This window comes from Panulirus ornatus, chromosome 67 (assembly GCF_036320965.1).
Source record: "Panulirus ornatus isolate Po-2019 chromosome 67, ASM3632096v1, whole genome shotgun sequence".
NCBI lineage: Eukaryota > Metazoa > Arthropoda > Malacostraca > Decapoda > Palinuridae > Panulirus > Panulirus ornatus.
Genome location: NC_092290.1, coordinates 7,326,748 through 7,349,044, shown reverse-complemented (window position 1 = coordinate 7,349,044; position 22,297 = coordinate 7,326,748). Strand labels below are relative to the sequence as shown.

Here is a 22,297-nt window from a genome sequence, read left to right as displayed (position 1 = left end):
TCTAAACTTGTGGGGCCCCATCTCTCCAACATTCTCTACCATCACACTTACTAGATTCTGATAAGCTGTCTGCATCAATCACATCCTCCTTTATTCTATCAAATTCATTCATCACTCTTGTATACTATAAAAGTACTTCTTTAAATGATTTTTTGTAACAAGTCTCTAGCTTAATTTTGTGTTTTGTCCACTTGTTTCTCCATCCCTAGATCTCTCATGAAGTGACAACCAAGAAAAGCAAAGAAGGTACATCTTTCCCTAGAGATACTCTGAGGCACACTGAGAAGGGTTGCTGGTGTTCACACCATTAGAAACACTAGTCTCAGTGACCACACATAAGATGATTTTGCCCTGAGAGCATCACAATAAACCCTATCCATGTATCACCTTCAAAAATACATAAGGGGCAGACAAAGCTTTTTGCGGACATTGCATATAAGTATACGTGGACTAAGAAAGATAAGTGTGCATCATTGGATTATGTACTAATCACCAGGTGAACAAAATACACTCTTGGGTGCGAATGTGCTGAAAGGGGCATCAGGTGTGATGTCTGACCATTACTTGGTGGAAGCAAGGGTCAGTTGGTGGGATGGCTAATCATTACTTGGTGGTGGTGAGGGTGAAGAACTGTACATGCTTTCATAAATAAGAAATTTTTTGAGTGAGAAGAGGGTGGAAGAAGCAAGCAAGCTTGGAAAAGAGGCTTGTATAACGAGATACCATAAGACTGATTGTAGAATAGCAAAAACTAAGAGTACACTCATTCAGGGAAGTGGATGAGTAATGGGAGGTATTTAGGGAAGCAGAGCTAGCATGAGCAATAGAAGTGTGTGGCATGTGGGAGGTGAGCACATGAGAAAGTAGAGAATGCTATCGAATGAGAAAAGAGAGGCATATAGGAATTACCTACAGGGAAAGAGTGCATGTGACTGTTAGATGTACAAGAGAAAGCAGCAGAAGGTAGACAGGAAGGTGCAGGGGCTCAAAAGAGGGCAAATAAGAGCTATGGAGAATATCAACAAACTTAAGGGAGAAAATAATGTTTTGTAAGATTAATATTGAGGAAAAAAAGAACAAATGGAAACACTGGTGAGAGGGGCAAATGGAGAAGTGGTAACAGGCATTGGTGAAGAGAGGAGGAGATGGAGTAAGTCCTACTATTGATATATGTATTTAATGAGAGTGGTAGATGTAGGCAAAATGAGAGTGATGGCAAGTGATTTAGTGAAAAGAGAAGAGCATGTGAATGCCTTGTAAAATCTGAAAGTGGCAAGGCAGCGGGAACAGATGGTAATGCAGTTAAATTTCTTAAGAAAGGAGGTGACTGTATTGTTTACTGGTTAGTCAGGATTTTCAATGTGAATACGAATTACAGAGAGGTGCCTGGGGATTGGCAGAATGCATGTATAGTGACACCCTGTGAGCAAACAAGAGGAACAAAGGTGAGTGTTCAAATTAGTTGAAGTTTGTTGAGTGTTTCTGATAAGCTGTATTTGGTAGCAGTGCTTGCAAAGGTGGTGGCATGCACAGAGCATCAGACTGGGGAGGAACAATGCGGTTTAAGAAGTGGTAGTGGATGTGGGAAACGGGTTTACTCTAAAGAATGTGTGAGAAATACTTAAGAGAAACAAGAGGACTAGTATATGGTAATAATGGATCTGGAGAAAGCATGTGATAAGGTTAACAGTTACTTTGTGGAAGGTGTTAAGAATATAAGGTAAAGGAGATTAGCCAGTAGAAGCACTGAAGAGTTTTTATCGAGAGAGTAAGGCCAGTGTACATGTAGACAGAGAGGAATGTAAGTTCTTCCAAAGGATGGTGGGTTTGTAAAGTCACCATGGCTGTTTAATCTGTTTATAGATTGGGTAGTGAAGTTGGTTAAATGCACTGTGTCTTGGAGAGAGGGACAATTATGCAGTCTGTTTGGGGTAGGGGACCTTGGAGGTAAGTCAGTTGTTGTCTGCTGCTGAAATATGCTGATGGCAGATTTGAGTGAGAAATCGCACAAGGTAGAGTCTGAGTTTGGGATACAGTGTGAAAGGAGAAAGTACCGAGTAAATGAGAGTAAAAGCATGGCTATTAGGTGCAGTACTGCAAAGAGATAAGTTGATGTGAGTTTGAATTGAGAAAACTTTGAGTAAATGAATAATTTCAGATACCTGGGAATGGACAAGTAAGTGAATGGAACATGAGCTGAGGGAGGTCATAGGCTGGGCTTGGGATTGAATGTCCTAGAAGCACTGAGTACTGTGTGGACAGAAAGGTTAATATCTGGTATGTCAAAGATGGATACGTTTCATGACGCAGTGGTCCAGATGGTGCTGTACGATTGTGAGGCACAGTCTACAGATGAGAATGTATGGAAGAGGGCAAATCTGCTAGAAATGAAATATTTGCTAGCAGCATGTGGTGTGAAGAAGTTGATCCAGTAAGTAATAGTAAGGTAAGAGAGAGGTGCGATAATAAGAGCATGGTTGAGAGCTAAAGAGGGTGTGCTAAAATGATTTGGACTTGGAGAGAAATAATGAGGAAAGGTTGACAAAGAGATACAAGTGTCATGAAAGGAGGGGGCAAGGAAAAATGAGGCTAAATTGCAGGTGAAATGATGGAGTGAATGAGGTTTGAGTGTTTGGGGCCTGAACATGCAGTCAACAGACTAAACCAAGGGATATAAACCAACTGGGGAAAATCACAGAAAAGTCTGAAAGGCCTGTCTGTGGATAGGGTGCTGTGGTTTTGGTTCAATATACATAACAGCTAGAAAAATGGATAAGCAAAAGAGACATTATCTTCATCTGTTCCTTGTGTTACCTTACTAATGTGGGAAACAGCAAACAAGTAAGAGTGAAAAGAAAATAGATATTTTTGGTATATTCTACTGTATTCTTGCACACTTAATAACACTTGTTTCTTCCTTGTTGACAGGTGAGTTTAGGTTCAATTTTTTCAGCATAGATTATCAAAGACATTTCTTTTCTTTTTAAGCTACAGTTCCAGATCTATCTGCCTTTCATGGCATATGCCACATCCCCTACATTTTGCTCATTAGGTGTGTTCATGAGGTGCTTACACATTCTATCTTTCTGGTTCTTTGGTGACCATATGACACAACAGCATTTAACTTTGGTTCTTAAGTATACATCAATAATTTTCAAGAAAAATCCTCTTCAATTTTGATTCTTTCAATAATTTTCGTGAATAATTTTCTTCAATTTTGATTAAGTATACATCAATAACTTTCATGAATACTTTTCTATCTCTTTTAGTAAAAGTTCTCAAAATCATACCATCCATTCATTATTGGCACAGTAGTGGTATCTTCTCAATGTCATCTGAATTCTAGTTTCTCACTTAAATGATACTTCCATCTTTTACATTTGATTCACTTTCTAACACTCCCTACTGATTTCTATAATGTGCTGCCAATGTATTATTACATGTTCTATAACTTATTTGCTCACATTTATCTTCATTAAGTTTTATTGTGTTCACATCTTCCTTATTTGTAGATTGTGCCTAAGTCTTTGCATCTTCATCTGATAAGCTTCAGATCCTACCATTTTGCTTACTTTGGTGTCACCAGCAAAGCTCCTTACTATGCTTCCTTTTACTTCTCTGTCAAGGAAAGATATCATTATCAAAGAGAACTGAGGCTACCACCTTTCCTTTTGGTTCCCCTTCCTATAACAAATATGCTCAACTTTCATTTCATATGAAAAAATGAAATGGTTTTACTGCTTATTCTGCACTTAACCACACAAATAAAAAAAAGTTACAAAATGAAGTGGATGTAACTTTCAAATGAAGAATTGGCCAATTCATAAAATTATGTTTTTCTTAAACTATGAATGGCTCAGTCTTCATTCTTCATAATTTATATTTTCTGAGCACCTCTTCATAAGAAAAAACAAGAAAATCAATTGCAAACTGAAAAGGTTTAAAGCCAATGCCCAGAATAGCAAACCTTCAAGACACAAACTCTCATTTTTGTTTTTCATCTGTACATTTAACTGTAACAGGGTTAAGGGCATTGCACATAAGTGTTAACAAATAAAGCAGCTCTGTGTGTTATGAATTCTTGAAAGTCAAAGCCTTCATTATTTCCATTTGCTAGCATCAGTCCAGCATTCACTCTTGCAATTTAAGTACTTCTGGAAAAAAAAGTGCCACAAGAGAAATAATCAAATGATAATATTTGACTTTCAAAAGTCAAACTCCTGGAAAGGCATATAAAACTTTTTCCCGATTTCATCAATAAGCCTATATTCCTTCAGAAGCAGATATGAAAAGATTATGAGCATATCATTATCATGAACTTTGACTCCCTGAAGGTCAAACCCCAAGAAGGATCATCTTCAAGAAGCAAACTAACATAAGACAAAGTTTCACAAATGCATCTATGATAGTGTTAGAGCAAGTGTTACATGGATTACTGTGGCACAAAATGAGTGAAAAATTTACCATTAATCTCTAAAGGACCAAGAATCCCAAAGGGCAAAATTTATACATCACAGAGAAAGGAAAGTCTACATGCTAAATCTCAAGAAAATGTCACATTAAAAAATCAGATAAGACTATGAAACTTCTAGTGAGACATAGTGTGCACCATGGGCTCCCAGATTTTAGTTGCTTTTAAAATAATTGCAAAATAACCAAAAAACAAACAAAAATTAATGGAGTTCAATCCCTAACAACTTGTTACTTTGTATTACCTAACATAGAAGCCAAATAATTTTCACATGTAACATTAGATACAAATTAAGTAATTATTGATCATTAAAAATTTTATAAAGTGTCTGAAATTATCTGATTCTACAAACTGAACTAATGATACAAGATAATACAAGAATATAAAAGCCAATTTACCATTCAGTTTCTTTTCAAACATAGTGGTGAGCCAGTCCAGCCCAACATGCTGATATTCTCGCAACATGTGCTTGAGCAAAAAGGGAATAGGCGTAGTCACAGAGGTCGAGGAGAGAGTGAAACCCTTAGGTTGTAAAGCTTCTGCCACAGCAGAAGCATCCTGGAGTTCCTTATCTGCTTTCTCACTAGCACCCTTGGAATCCTTCTCAAGATTTTCCTTCATGAGGGTCTCCAAGCCAAGACTTGGATCATCATCCTCATTCTCATCATCTTCTTCCTCCTCATCCACCTCCTCCTCCTCCTCCTCTTCATCATCCTCATCATCAATATTATCAATATCCTCATCCTCATCATCACTGAGCATCTCCTCATCTTCATCACTAAATTCCAATTCCCTCTGAGATTCATGCATCCCCTCTTCCTTTTGTTCATCAACATCAAACTCCTCATCATGATCATTTGCTTCATCCTCATCCTCACTATTAACATCATCAGAATCTTCCTCCTCCTCCATTGGTTCAGCATTAGCAGCTAACTCTGCATACTTCTGTCTTAACTCTTCAACAGAAAGTTCATTCTCAGCCTGAAATAAGACATAACATTAAAAATTCATTAAAAAATCATGGTCCTATAAACATATCTGTAAGGAAAAGATGCTTCTGCCAGAAGCAGATTAGTATTTCATGGGCATTAATTATGCTACATCTTTGCAATAAAGCATAGCAATGCCATCAATTACATCTTTGCAATAAAGCATAGCAATGCCATCAATAAGTTTCAAAGCAATTCATATTGCTAACACAGGCTGCAAACATGATTGATGATATATTCGTGACCAAAAGCACCTTCATACCAGTAGGTTTCATTTACCAATTTATAAGTTTATTTAGATATAAATGGAAAGGAGAATACACTTCAAAGTTATTTCATATCACACAGCTATCTCAATAATCCCATGAGATCATCACAGAACTAGGTGAAAAATTTTTGAAAAAAATACTTTCAGGTACAACCTGAAGCTATGCCAAATTCTACTTGCAAAATCTTTCTGTTGTTAAGTTATAAGTTCTCTTAATTAAAGTGTAACACCTATTTTCTTTTCACTGAACTTTTTTTTACCAAAATGGTTTGGGAACCCAAACTTCATTTATGAATCAAAATGTCATTATGAATTTTTGGACAAATATATTTTTTATATAGGTTTCCTCATCAAGAAGTACAAAGGTTACCAATTTCTATTTCTAAGTATACAAAATTTGGATTGTCTGTTCTGATGATTCTTCAATTATGCTACGAAACTTAGCATCAATTGTACTTTATGTCTAAAACCAAAGATTTATCAACAAAAAGCAGTAATTGATCAAGACAATACACCAAACTGAAATGGTAAATATTGACAAGAGGGTCTGTTTTGCCAACTTTAAGTACTAATGAGTCATAGTCATGCCTCAAATCTTAGTGCTGATAAAAACCATGTGCTTTTGGAGACTGGCAAGCAAAGCAACTTCCTGTCACTAGTATGCGAGTTCTGGGCACAAAATTTTCAACCTGGCAGAAAATTTTTCTACTTAAAGCAATGGAGTTTGTACCGAGTGTTGATTTCAATAATTTTTATGTAGGTTATAAAAAAGGGAAAAGACTGATATGAGTAAAAATGACAGTGGCTTGCAAAAGTTGGGTTATTATTAGTGCATATGCAGCAGGCCATAAAGAAAGATCATGAGAGGCAAGTGTTTTGAGAGCAGCTGAGTAAGTGTGTCAGCAGCTTTGATGCAAAAGACTCGGTAGTAGTGATGGGTGATTTAAATGCTAACCATCCATCTACCTAAATCTCTGATGCCCTTTTCCTCCAGGAACTCTCATAAAGAGAGTGGCCAAGGCAAAAGGAAAGTCTCCACTTATCCCTGTCCCCACACACATCATTCCACACATTCTTCCACCATTTCTCTACCATCAGTACTCTTCTACTCTATTTCCCTATGTCACAGATGGTCTTCCCCTCACACTAACCCCTTAAATCATACTATCATACAGTCTCCTTGTAAACTTCCTGTCCTGCACTCTCTCCACAAGCCCAAATCACTTCAAAGTATTACATTTCACCAACTCTACCACTCTACAACCTTATGCATTCCCTGCCATACCAAATCTCACATACACACCCTCTTTTCTTTCTTCATTCCATCTAGTTGTAACACATACTCCTCTCAAAGAATTCACTTCCAATACCTGAATTTATAACCTCTTGATTCATTCCATGTTCATGTTTTAACTGCACAGGTTGGGTTGAGAGTACTGCACTGTCCCTTAATCCTTTCTTCTACCCTGTACTGCTGTCTCCCTTATCTCTCCTTCTATACTGCCAAACTTACCCAGGAAAGCTCCTACATTCTTAAAGTCTGCTCCCTCTTCTAGTCATTCTCCCCACCCCCATATCTACAACACATTTTAGTATACTTTCTTTTCTCATTCTACAGGGTTATGTAAAATCTATACTTTCACTCTGTATCCTTTCAAACACGTAACTTTTATTTGCATTTACCTTTAATCACCTGCACTTACACACACACATCATAAAACCCACATACAACTCTCTGTAACTCTTCACTCACAACAACCAATGCAGTATCATTTGCAAACAGGCTTGTCACTAGCCAACATACTTTACCACCGCACTCTAACTCTGCAACCCCTTTCCCTAGTTTTGGTTTCATCTCTCTTATCACTCCAACCAAATATATGTTAAAAAGCCACAGTGACAATTACACAGCCCTGCCTTGCAGCATGAAGTCATACACGAAGAAACAAGAAAGTTCACAGCAAAGAAACCAGCAGAGGCATCAGCAGAGGCTAAGCTATGATGTTCAGTAGGTTTGATGTACAGTATTAAATGTATTTTCAACTTACAATGGGTTTATCAGAACATAAACCCACAGTAAGTCAAGGAGCACCTGAAGCAATGTTGTTTCCTGTGGGTCGGGGTGATGCTGGGAGTGGATGAAGGCAAGCAAGTGTGGATGTGTATATGTGTAAGGCTGTGTATATGTATGTATATATGTGTGTGGGCGCTTGTGTGTATATATGTGTATAAGAGTGGATGGGCCATTCTTTGTCTGTTTCCTGGCACTACCTCACTGCATGAGAAACAGCAATTAAGGTTAATAAATGAATAAGTGAATGTTGGGGTGAAGAGGGTGGTGAGAGTAAGCGAGCTTGGGAAGGAGACTTGTGTGAGGAAGTACCAGGAGAGACTGAGTACAGAATGGAAAAAGGTGAGAACAATGGAAGTAAGGGGAGTGGGGGAGGAATGGGATGTATTTAGGGAATCAGTGATGGATTGCGCAAAAGATGCTTGTGGCATGAGAAGAGTGGGAGGTGGGTTGATTAGAAAGGGTAGTGAGTGGTGGGATGAAGAAGTAAGAGTATTAGTGAAAGAGAAGAGAGAGGCATTTGGACGATTTTTGCAGGGAAAAAATGAAATTGAGTGGGAGACGTATAAAAGAAAGAGAGAGGAGGTCAAGAGAAAGGTGCAAGAGGTGAAAAAAAAGGGCAAATGAGAGTTGGGGTGAGAGAGTATCATTAAATTTTAGGGAGAATAAAAAGATGTTCTGGAAGGAGGTAAATAAAGTGCGTAAGACAAGGGAGCAAATGGGAACTTCAGTGAAGGGCGCAAATGGGGAGGTGATAACAAGTAGTGGTGATGTGAGAAGGAGATGGAGTGAGTATTTTGAAGGTTTGTTGAATGTGTTTGATGACAGAGTGGCAGATATAGGGTGTTTTGGTCGAGGTGGTGTGCAAAGTGCGAGGGTTAGGGAAAATGAGTTGGTAAACAGAGAAGAGGTAGTAAAAGCTTTGCGGAAGATGAAAGCCGGCAAGGCAGCAGGTTTGGATGGTATTGCACACTTTACTTCCTCCAGTTTTTCTCCAATCAAACTTACCTCCCAATTGACTTGACCATCAACCCTACTGTACCTAATAACCTTGCTCTTATTCACATTTACTCTTAACTTTCTTCTTTCACACACTTTACCAAACTCAGTCACCAGCTTCTGCAGTTTCTCACCCAAATCAGCCACCAGTGCTGTATCATCAGCGAACAACAACTGACCCACTTCTCAAGCCCTCTCATCCACAATGGACCGCATACCTGCCCCACTCTCCAAAACTCATCCATTCACCTCCCCAACAACCCCATCCATAAACAAATTAAACAACCATGGAGACATCACGCACCCCTGCCACAAACCAACATTCTATGACAACCAATCACTTTCCTCTCTTCCTACTTGTACACATGCCTTACATCCTCGATAAAAACTTTTCACTGCTTCAAACAACTCTTAATACCTTCCACAGAGCATCTCTATCAGATAACTCTATCATATGCCGTCTCCAGATCCATAAATGCTACACACAAATCCTTTTGTTTTTCTAAGTATTCTCACATACATTCTTCACTTCACCCTCTCAATCAATACCCGCCCATATAATTTCCCAGGAATACTCAACAAACTTATATCTCAGTACACATATCTCTGGGGATAGGGGATAAAGAATACTTTCCATTTATTTCCTTTGTGTTGTAAAAGGTGACTAAAAGGGGAAGGAGCAGGGTGGCTGGAAATCCTCTCCTCCAGTTCTTACTTTTCCAAAAGCAGGAACAGAGGAGCAATGTAAGGCTTTTCCCCCTTAGGCTCAGTCCTCTGTTCTTAATGCTACCTTGCCTATGCAGGAAATGGCAAATATGAATGAAAAAAAATAAAATACCTAGACATACAAATACATACATACATATACATACACATATACAAATGTACATACACTTGCTCACCATCGTCAATTTTACTTTCTTTTTTAAAACTTCGCCGTTTCCTGCATTACCAAAGTCGTGCCAGGAACAAACAAAGAACAGGCCTCATTCACCAACATCCATTTTCTAGCTGTCATGTGTAATGCACCAAAAACATGGTCTCTTAACACAACCAAGCCATGCAGAACCCTGGTTTTTCTTGCTGTTTCACATGCTCTGTTTCCGTTCACTGACAGCATGTTGACCCCTGTAAACCAAATTGCTGCAATGCACTCTATCCTGAACACACCTTTTACCATTGTGTATGTTCAGGTCCCTAGTACTATAGATCCTTTTCACTCCACCCTTTCATCTCCAATTTAGTCTCCCCCTTCCCTTTGTGCCACTCCACAACAAAGTGAGCTATACCAGCCTGGCTGTGGGAAACATGAAGACCTACAAACTGTGGTCTCAGCCTGAACGATCAAAGGAGCAAAACTGCAGCTTAATCAATCACATTATGAGGGTGGAAGAGCAAATGATCTCGTTGTACAATATGTATAAGGAATGTTTATGAATGTTATTTTCAAAGCATTTTCCTACCTATAAGTACAACTAAAAATCCTAATTAAGCATTACACTTATCCTGAGGCAGTAAACACAGTAATGTAAAACATCTGAGGCCAAAATCACCTTCAGGCACTCTGCACAAAAGAAAATTCTTTCTTTACAACAAATTAAATCTATATACACAAAACTAAGGAATTACGATAATGTTTTATCAAGATTCTAAGCTTTAATGATCCTTAATGGAGCATTCATTCTCAGCTTTAGACATAAAACAAAAACACATACCTGTAAATCATCCAGTTCCTGCTGATGGTCTGATTTCCCTTCATTATTCTCCTGTTCCTCAATTGTACCTTCATCATCTTCATCAGACCCCTCAACTTTGAAGTCCTGGTCTCCCATATCTTTTTCAGATTCACTAACATTTTCACTCAGCTTTAGTTTTACTCTCCTTCTTTTTATTTCCTTAACTATCTTTCCTTCACAAACACTGTCACTATCTTTTTCTTCTTTCTCACCAGTCACCTCCTGTCCTATCATTTCCTGTTTTGCTACAGTCTCCTCCTTTTCCTCTGCACTATCCTGACATCCAGTTAAAGAGGTAAGATCCTCAATGCTGTTGCCTGGAGAGAAATCACCACCATCCAGGTAACCAGGTGGGAGTTCCTTTAGGAGGTCCTCCATTGTCTGCTTGGATTCCTCATGTAGCAATTGTAACTCTGAAGCTTGCTCCTCTGGATTGTCATCTTCTCGTGCTATTGTTCCTTCATCGTCATCTGAAGACTCCTCAGGGCGGAACTCCTCTGAGAAGAACACATATATTGTAGATATTTGAAGAATTCCTCTCAAACATTCCTTCTTTACCCTGAAGTATACTTAAAATGAAACTAAGGAGTTCTGTCTTTCATATGAAAAACTATGTGCATGATATAGTTCAGCAAATTAATGCAATATGAGTGAAATCCTTTAATGTACAGCAAAATCTATTATACCTGTATTAATGAATTTACACACTAAAGTCCTTTTTCATATGAGGTTGTGGGAATAATATACTGCAAAAAAAAGTATACCCATCCTCATGAATGTACACACTAAGATCTTTTTTATATGAGGCTGTGGAAACTACTCTTACATACTGTGTATTAAAAATGTAAATCTATTTTCAAATGTCAAGGACCTACCATTTAATTTGTCACTTCTTGGTTTACATGTAGAGACAATTATGTTCTTGATAAATAGTGGCCCTTACTATGTGAAAAATGGGAATAAAGTTCAGTGGATATATGTCTGTACTGCACTGCATGGTGTGGTGTTGTGTGTTTTTTATGGATATACACAGTGGATGTGTTATGAGTTCTACATAACTTCTTACTCTATAATGTCAATCATCCAATTCTCTATAGCTTTTTAAAAAGATTTCATCTTTGGCATTCAAGGAACTACATATCTTACCAAGGGGTTTAATCTTCTACTGTCAAAGTCATTTACAAACTGAAAAGCCAAGATATTTCTTATTCTCCTTTTTCCTATACTGTTTAGCTGTCCTTCTATACTTCATAAAAGCTCACTACATAATTCCAGTACTATTCATGTGCCATATAATTCACACTTTAATTCATGAATCATCTATGTAACAGGCACCCTCCACCCACAACAGACAGAATACCTGCTCCTCTATCCAAGACACTCACATTTACCTCCATTATCACATCAACCACAGACAAATCAAAGAGCCATGGTGACATCACACATCCCTGCCACAGATCCACCTTTGTCTAAGACCACTTACTCTCCTCTCTTCCTACTTACACACAAGCCTTACTCTCGATGAAAACTCTTCACAGTTTCTTCCAGATTTCCTACATCTTCAAGAAAACAACTCTATCAACCCTAACATACACTTTTTCGACATCCATAATTGCCACATACAAGTGCTTTTGTTTTTATTAGTATTTTTCACACAAATTCTTCAAAGCAAATATCCAGTCCACATATCCTCTACCATTCCCAAAACTAAACTGGGTAAGAGAGAGGTGTGGTAATAGCTAACAATACCTAATTAATGGTCTCCAATACATATTCCTTTATCCGTTTCCCAATACAATTGAAGACGAAGGGTTCCTTCCTTCTTTCCTATATTCCTTCCCCTCTCGCTTTTTAAAAAAGTATTATCCTAATATCCACTGAATAGTAAGAACCAGCAAATTTCATGCTATTGTCCAAAAGCTAAAAACTGGAAAAAATAAATGCATAATGTCATCATGTATTGTGACGTAAAATATTAGAAGCTTTTTGTTAAAAATACTTACCATCTGATATTCTGCTATCCCGGGAAGGGGTGTTAGAACGTGTAGATGCTGCAGCAGAATCTACAGGTTTGTTCATACTCTCAGCTAACCATGATGAGTATTTCTCAGTCTGATCCACAATGAAACTCAACTGCTGATCAAGAGCCTTTTTCTTCTTCTCGTCTAACTTTGTTGTCACTTTGTATTCTACAAATTTTTCTACATTACTCCAGAATGTTCTAATTTCCTTAGCAATAAATGCAGCAATTTTCCTAGTTCTCATTTCCTGTTCCTTTTCTGCCTTTTGTGCTTGTAATGCTTTGTCTTGGAAATACTTCTGAACCATACGAGCACATTTTTTGGCAGCTGCTTTCTTCCACTTTCGTTCCTGAGCAAAGTCTGCACTAAGCCACACCATTTCCTCCAACAAATAGTCCCAGTGAGCTTTAGCTCTTGGTGGCTCCTGCACTTTTGGCAATCGTTTTTCTGCCCAAAGTCCCTCCTTTCTCAGAGAAGCAATTCGCTGCATAACATAAGCTTCCTGTCTTGCTTTCTCCATCATTTGGTCCTGCTGTGTGGTAGTGTGTGTGTTTTCACTTGTTGAGGCAGTTTTCTGGCGCCCTCCCATTCCTGGACTTCCCAAACCCTTCCCAGGTTTGACAGGTGAAGAGGTCCTAGCATGAGCACCTAAGCCACCTTTCAATGGCGACTGGGATCCTGAGGGATTTTCCGTTTTTATCTGAAGTCCTGAGGTTAAACTTAAGGGGTTGGGAGAAGTAAATCTAGCAATTAAAGATTCATCCTCTTCAAGTTTGTGTTGACGTATATATTGAAAAAATTCCCGAGAAGGACGTCTACTCCAAGATTGGTAGTCCATCATGTTACCATCTCTATCTAAAAAGAAGAGCTCCACCAAATGATCATTATATTTCTCTTTTATGCTCTCTAATTTTGCTTTCTTCCAATCAACAATGATCTTTCTTAATTCTAGTACATCTGAGGGTTTTTCCTCCACTTTGATACGTTTGGCTGGAGGCTGTGATAAGATGGAAGGTGGTGGTCTCCTGGGAGAAGATGAGGGAGTGGTGTTGGGGGTGACTTCAGTAAGTACAGGTGTTCCTTGAGTAGAAGGCACAGGAGAGGTGTGAGGTGTATAAGAGTGAAGGCTGCGAGGATCAGTCAGCTTCACTAGCTCCCCTTCACTTGACCCCATACTGCCAGCCTTCACAGGACTCATTAGTTGCTGTACTAGCTGAGAATCCATACCTCCTCCACCACTACTACTGCTGCTGGGGACAATACCCTGAAATATACAGAGTATCATTACTTGTCAAGATCAAATATAATTGCTATGCAATCTTAAAACATATCCTTGACGGAGAACAGACTCATGTACATGAAATTTCAAATAATTAGAAAATTAGAATAGACACGACACACAGAGAGATTTCCATTTTGATTCTTGAATTCCTTTACGTGAGGAAAAAATATATTTCTAAATTTACATATGAATCTAAGCTCAGTGGTTTCTGTGGATACCACGAATACAAGTGTACTTCTTACTCAGTCTTTATCAGTGGTATTCAGTAGCACCTCACCCATACTGAATCTGCTCTCAGCCAATAGGAGACTACCACAGAGATGATGTTATCAACCCACTCAGTCCCAACTATTTACATCTATAAATATGAGGACTGCGAGCATCAACTAAAACTAAGTCACAGTTGGTAGAGACAGGATTTTTGAAAAAGGAAAGGAGACAGCAGGGCAGGGTAAGAAATCTCCCAAAAACTGCACACCAGGCATTGCCTCTGAGAACTAAAGTTTTTGAGTTTTCAAAACCTTTATATCTCTCCCTTGAGGCCTGAGAGTTAAGGGAAAACTTTCACATAAGACTAAACCCAATGGCAAAAATCAATACCTTCATTGTTGATTCGGTAGCACACTGAAACCTGTCTCTCCTGAAGAAGGGAAGAATGCCTAGAGCTGCAAAAAGTAGACCCACAATTTCTAAAAAAAGGTACCACATAATGAAGGTGGTAGATGAGTACAAAACACTCCTTTTATTGATATCCTCTAAAAGGCACGAAACGGTAACATAGCAGCCATATTCCTTACATCATTACATCATCTGAACTAACCATTGTATCTGTTTCACCCTGCATCTCAGTCTATAAGAAATATACTTTGTGATCAGCACTGTTTTGATACATGGTGATCCCCTTAATGAACGGGTTTTTTAATCCCTTGTGACAGTTCTCAAATCCACACTCATTACTTGGCTTAATAGTGTTATACTTTAAACATGTTTTTTGAATTCCAATTTCTCATTTATGACACCCACATCTTTTCCATTTGTTTCAGGTCAAATACATTATCACTGAACCTGGAACTCCTAATGACAAACATATAGAGGCTGGACAGATGGTACACTAGTGGATTACAATGACAAGAGACAATGGCAAGAGACACATGTTTTATCTTTGCCCATCCTTGTTAAATATGTAGTACTATACATATACACACAGTCTGACTGACATTTCCAGCAAACCATTTTTCCCAACCTGCAGTGTGAAATGCTTTTAGCTCACTCAATTATGATTGTATAACAATGGTTGAAAACTGCTCTCAGCATATCAAGCATATAATGCATTCTGGTTGTCTAACAACAAGACTGGAATACTGGATCCCTAAGTCCATGCCTTTCTATAGACAGCATAACAAAAATATGTACAAACTGTAAAATGTAATGGCCAGAGAAGTTGAAATAATTCCTAAGAGAAAGACAACAGCATCAAATTTCTACAGCCTTATGAAGACAAGCCACATCAGGAACTTTCAATCAAAAGAGAAAGGTGAAATTTGAGATCGAGATATTTGAGGTTTAAGAAAGGCTTGTTACAAAAATATTACAAAACACTTACCCCAGCAACAGCATGAGAAATTTCAGTTACATTATGGCTCAATGTGGTGGTTTCATGCTGTACACTATCTTCTCTCGCACTCATTACATCCAAATGGACACACCTGAAAAAGTCCAGGAAGACTTTTACATTAAAGAACATCAAAAATATGTGAATGATTTTAAATAAATGAATAAAAACACTTTACAGTGAATAAGTCTAGAAAATGATGAGGGTATTTTGACAAAATTTTGTATGATGGCAAGAATACCTTACATAAACCTTGTGACATCTACAGAGGTCTTCTATCCCCACAGCTCAAGCCAATTCCAATCTGCTCAGCTTGGTCATTGTTCACACAGGCTGTTGGAAGCTGTAGTCCACAGGCCTACATAACCCTCATAGCCTAATTGGTTTGATACACTTTGCAGATAATTAAATTCTAGGACTCCTCAAATTTCCCTGCTGTACACGTCATAATGTTTCTGATGGCTGCAAGAAATGCATAAACAGCCTTGGTACCAAGAAAAATGTGCCTGTTGTGCCAGAAGGAAATCGTATTTGAATGCATATTGGGAATAATGCCTTATAAGGTTTTCCCAGCATATATCAAGACACACTTCATCTGTCTGTGCTTGAGAGTACAGCCTTAGTATTTTACAGTCTTTTCTATACTTATTCAAATACACGTATTACTTGGAAAAGTTGACATGAAACTGACTCATATTTGTCAAGGTCTGATAATAGAATGAGGAACGGAAAGTGCAAGGACAATTCTTTAGGATCTAAGCTTTTTTTATTTAAGAGGCATTGCAAATGGCCTAATTTAAAGTAACATGGTAAAAACTGCATTTCAAGGTGTATGTCTGCCTTCAATGTTTTGTAGTTATTCCTTTAGTGAGTTTTGAAACTGGTCACATTCATCAAAAGGCTTTTTTAATGTCTAGGAATATCACACTAGTGTTTTGTTTATTCTACTGCACCTCTACAATTCTACTATACTCATTGGGCATCTTTGAGAGATATGAACTTCCTGCCCCTAAAGTCATGTTGTCTGGGGTATGTAAAATATTTGATTCCTACAAGTCAATCTTACATCTTTAAGTGCTCAAAAATCTTAACAATATGTAACCACTAGTGCTATTGGTTGGTACATTTCTGTGAATGCTATACTCTTCTTTATGGAGAAAGACAAGATAAATCAGTTTCAGAATTTCTGGAATTATGTGAGAGTCCAGGCTTTCTTTATAGATGACAATTTAGTGTTCATACTAATGCAGGCTTGCACTTTAAGGAGCTTCTCTAGATATCTATTATGCTAAGTGGCGATCTTTATTAGTTTACAAATAATTGGTTAATTCTTTGTTCTTACCATTTGATTTTTTTCCAGAAAACCTTATACATTACTTACACAAGGTGAAATTATCAAATGAATAAATGTTCTGACTGCAATACTGCCAAGCATACAATGCATCCCCCTTATGTAAAAAAAAAAATCCATAGGCAATGCATAGTTAAGTTTCATTACTGGTGCAAGTGTATGACCGTCTCAAGGCGAAGTCATCATGCATTAGGTCACAGGATAGTGCTTTTAGCAGCGTGAGCACCAACAACCTGCCTCGGGCTAACCTGAGAGAACGATGTTCTTACTTTACTCTTCTACGATGCCACTTCATTTTAGGAATTTTATTTCCATGTGGTGTATTTCTTCCACCTATGCTTCAAGATGGTTGGCTCTTACCTTTCTAAGGATAAAAAAGCCTGAATTTTCACACTGAAGCAAAAAAATGTGGGTACATGTGAGATTTTTAGGCACACTGAGCATTCACCTCATCAGTGCCTTGTCTCATTTAGGAGATCAAAACCCTATGGAGCCAAAACATGGAGCTAGAATATGTCAGGAATCATACCAATTACATGCTCAGAGGCCTGCAGAAGGTAATCAAGGCCAAAAGAGAGATAACAGTGTAATGAATTGTATGACATTGCCTTTGAAAATGTATGGAGGCAGACAATGTTTTTTGCACATTTATAATTCCTAAGAATATTTTTGCAGTTATAATTCCTAAGAATATATGTTACTAAGAGAGGCAGGAGCAGGTGACTGGAAATCCTCCCTTCCAAATGAAAGAACACAGCATGGAGTCAAATGAGGGATTTCTCTTTTAAGGCTCTGTTATCTGTTCTTGACGCTACCTTACTTAGGAGGGAAATGGCGAGCATATACAAAAAAGAAAAAAAATACATATATATTTAAATCTATGTATTATACTACCCATTAACTGATTTCACTGCATATAAACACACCACCATATAATATCCTATGCTCATCCAGCAGAGAGAATCCTGGAAAAAATACCGAGTTAAGCATGCCATCTAAGCCCAGTATGCCACACATCTATGGTTTCTTCTGCCCAGAGGATCAACTGTAACTGAGCTACATGTTTTTATCTAATCTAGCAGGAGTTTCATGACATTATAGCAGTTAAAACTCATATAAATTACCAAGGTAAGGCTACATATTCTAATAATACAAGTTTTCAGTCCTTCAAACTACCAAAATATGATTCATTTACAAATTGACATTTTCTCCAAGCTTTTTCTTTTTTTTTTTACAAAGGAACAAATTCCCCTTAACTAGACATTTTAATTCATTTTAAAAGGGCTTCAAGACTTCTTAATAACGAAATCTCAAACTAGCAGATACATGAAAAAACCTTGCCTATGTTGAAATGATCACCATTTTAAGCTGTCCTCAATGCTTTGCTGTCGTTGAATGCAACTTCACCTACAAGTAAACATTTTCACTAATTTTTGAAGGCATGAAAAAATATTTTGTTGTATTAATTTCAAATGTATTCTTTATCTAATAACTCATTGTCAATATCTTATGTATGGGAAATGGCTGCCTCACTTCCCATACCACACCACATCAAACCAGTCTCCAAATGGCTGATGGAGTTCTTCAGTTTAATCCCCTTACTCTTCTCTGCTATGCAGTTTTAATGAGGTAATGTTTGTTAGCCTGAACTATAACACAAATGTAGCAGATAATTTTTTAGATAAGTAAGAAAGTTCCTCCTGGTAAGTACTGGGAAACAGAGATGAAACCATCATATAACCCATTTCATGGTTTTTATCAATGATAGGTTTTCATATTTACAATGATTTAATTTCTTCTCTTTAATCAATAATTCAAAATAGTATGTATTGAAATCTGGAGACCAGTGTGTGAAATGGGTTTATTTGGGTTTTAGTACAATACCAGCATCTATATCCCCTGGGTCAAACCATCAACATATAAAATTGGGCATTTTCTGATTTTTTTTTTTGGGGTGGGGGGGAGACACTTACAATTCAAATTGATAATGCATATATATGAGGTAAAGAGTGAGTGGTATGATAACAAGAATTTTCAATACAAAGGACTGAAGGAAAAAAAGAAAATGTTCACTGTATAAGTAAGCATAACTAAAGATGACTGTGTTGTATGGACACTAGCAAAAAGAAATGGAATTAAAAAACGTGACAGAATTCAGAAACATATCACAAGCAAAATTATGAAAATGGAACATATGAAACTTTAACAAAAAGTTGAAAAATCAAATGGTACAGCCAATATGAATAGAAAATCTACAGCCTATAAAAAAAGAGACAGATACATGATAATCTATGCTTGGCACCATACTGACAGCATTATGAGCAAGGTACTTAGCATAAAAGCATCTCAACAAGGAACAGGGTAATTAAGGCAGCAATCATACCTTTGGAAAAACCAAGAAATAAAACAAAAATATTTGAAAGCCGATCAAGAAAAATTTTACGATTCTTATGTACTATGCAACGTGAAATGTGAAATGCACATAAGATAGGTATATATGCATTTAAAAAAAACTTTACATGATTAAGAACCATCCTAAATGAACCCACAACTGACAATTACATGATGCATGTAGTAACAAAGAGAAATGGTATCATTAAACGAGAAGTGCTGTGAGCACTAAGTGCTGACCATGCCTCTGAGTAATACTATGTTGTAGGCACTTGCATGTAGGTACTCCCTCCATTCCATTTCCTGGGAAGGGAGTACAGATAGGCATGTGTACTAAAGGTAGAAGGGAGAGGTATTGTATTGCCACTTTCATGTGATTTTTGCAATATCAGTACAGTTTACTAAAAGAAAAAAGTTTAAAAAGCAGATGGAGGTATTAAGCTCTCAGCAGTGCCTGTCTGTATCATTGTGTGCCTACTTTAATGGCACTCAGGGACCTCAGTGCTGCTCAAAGAGGTATCATATATGATATAGATTTTGCAGATCTTACATTACCACCATTTTTTCTTCCTTTTCTAATGATTTCTAAAGACATCACAATAGATAGGTTTAAAAAACTTTTATTTGCAAAGAACATTAATATCTTTTTTTAACTTGCAATACTAGTAAAAGTTTTCAATGAAGTGTCATCACATGGGGGACCACTATCATTAAGGCTTCCCCATACCAGTGAATGAATGTTACTGAGAAGTATCCCTCACTGGCTACAGTGCGACATTCAAAATTTCTTATATATTCTTTCCACTACTTTCATCAGCGCACTAAAACAGCAATCCTGTGAAGTGGAGGAAGTTCTAGAAAAAGAGGAAATTGCATGAAGTATACATGTCTCTACAAAAAGAATGTGATAAAGTAAAAAAGGAAAGCACTCAAAATTTCTAACTCTATAAGGTGTATTGAAAAAACTTCAAAACAGTGGCAATCCTTAGACTCCATGAAGTCTCCTAATCATATTTCTCACTTGGTCATACAAGGCCACCTTTGTGGTTCATGTCAAATCAACCACTATGAGATAAATGTGTAGTGGCTTGAGCAGCAAGACACCTTCCAGGACTCAAGGCCTGGCTTTGGCTGAGCTTTTCAACCATGAGCCAATGACACCATGCTTGGAGAAGAAGACATGATGAAGTCTTGTCTATGACTTATTAACGCTTGTCATTGTTATTGCAGTACACAAAGATAACCACACAGTGCCACTTACATAATATTTGTAAACATACCTTGTGTTTATCATCAAATCAAATCTATTTAGGCACCATAATCCAATATTCATGAGGCTCCAATGTAAAAATATTTTCTAAAGTGCCTAAGAGATGATCAAACTACTTTTAGTATATCCACTGACACAAAAAGATGATGGTAGAAGGGAAACGGAAGAGTCAGGTGTGGTATGTCATCTAGGGGTGGTAATTTCAGAACCCTTACCAGTATACTTAACAGGTGCACCAGACTATAATTTCAATCCACTGACAAATCAAGTTGAATGCTTTTAAATCATATAATTGTCTTGTAACCTATTATAATGAATACATACCATTCTGTGAAAATAACATCTTATCTTTTCCTTACTTTCATCTATTTGCAGCCTTCACCAGTCAACAGCTAACATGCTTTACTTATTCATTACAAAACACAATGCACAAGTTTTTTTTTCTTTTTTCAAATATATGTATTTACCTGAATAAATCAACAATTATGGCAAGTGGACATCAGTCTGAAAGCACATTCTGCGATTTGCTTGCCTAATACAAAGCTTGCAAGAACGTATGAATTCAACACTGCAGACACAAAATTTAATGTTTCAGTATAACCTACTACAACTATAAATGAAAAGTGCCCAAGTGAGTCTTGGCTAGTGGGAAGAAGAAGAAGTATATTAGCCTGCAGAAATGTTAAGGTGTTTTAAAGGGCTTTAATGCTGGTCATGTGGTACCTGTAACTAATACTGTCAGAGCTCTTTGGTTGCCCAATACAACAGAGAACACAGTTCCCATAAAGATAAAATAAGGCAGTGTGCCTCTAACATGGAGCCTTTACATGCAATGAAGATCACTCATACCAGAAGTGAAATTATGGAGAACGTTAATGTTGAGCAGCTGGACTGAACATCAAAATCAAAATAAGTGAAATGTACTTTTAATAAAAAACAATACTATTTCATGCTGCGTTACTTAAATACTGCATTAATGACGTAGTGTAATGCTTATATTCCTTGACATTCCATTCATATTTTTGCAGAAAAATTAGGTGGTAAAAATCTCTGGGAACATATGGCACTTATCCACTGACTCCCACACTAAAACAGGATATGCTATTCAGTGATTCTGCCAGGTTATGTCTTACAGGAACATATCTCAGATATTAAGCAGGGAATAGGTGTAATTTTTTTACTGGCAGGGTGCATGTTAAGTACGTTTACCACAGAAAGAGCACAAGTATAAGGGTAAGTGGTGGTATCAGTGAGTGGTCAGAAGTGAATGTGGAAGTGCTTCAATCTTGTGATGTCACCATGGTTTTTCAAAATCTTTATGGATGGGGCATTATGTGAAATGAGAGTATGGTGGGGGTTATAAAAGTGTATTACTCAATCTCAGTGAAACAGAATGGAACTTGCCACAGATGCTGTATGCAGGTGATGCTGTGCTGTTAGTCGAATCAGGGGAGAAGTTGAATAGAATGGTGGGCTGCTTCGATGATATATGTAGAAGGAGGCTGCTGAAAATGAATCCAAGTAAAAGTAAGACTTTAGTTTTTGAAAGAGATGAGAGCTCACAGTGTAATATCGGTCTACATGGAAATGAATAAGATGAGAAAGAGTTTAGCATTTGGAACTAAAGTTCAGTAAGGATAGTAAAAGGAGAGCTAAAAGTTGATAATGGCATCTTGTAAATATGATAAACTGGTGGTGTACAAAAAGATCTGATGAATGGAAAAAACATAAGTGAATAGTGTTCAAGAAGCCTACATGAAGGATTACTTGTACCAACAACAATATATACCTTATGATGCAATTGGGGTACACCTCAATAATTTTGTTTATGTCAAG

General features: G+C 37.4%; 1 protein-coding gene across 9 annotated transcripts in view; it reads right to left on the bottom strand.

The window, feature by feature from the left end:
* The window catches only part of dom (domino helicase), a 115,121-nt gene that overhangs the window by 78,466 nt on the left and 14,358 nt on the right, over positions 1-22,297 (bottom strand). For 5 of the 9 annotated variants that reach the window (XM_071658723.1, XM_071658726.1, XM_071658724.1 and 2 more), the window contains 4 exons: positions 15,441-15,543; positions 12,538-13,819; positions 10,514-11,031; positions 4,870-5,452 (listed from right to left, as the gene is read on the bottom strand). In XM_071658723.1, coding sequence (XP_071514824.1) covers positions 4,870-5,452; positions 10,514-11,031; positions 12,538-13,819; positions 15,441-15,543 — 2,486 coding nt within the window. Of the gene's footprint in view, positions 1-4,869; positions 5,453-10,513; positions 11,032-12,537; positions 13,820-15,440; positions 15,544-21,865; positions 21,967-22,297 lie in introns of all 9 variants that reach the window. The other 4 variants (XM_071658728.1, XM_071658730.1, XM_071658729.1 and 1 more) reach the window with 2 other exon arrangements.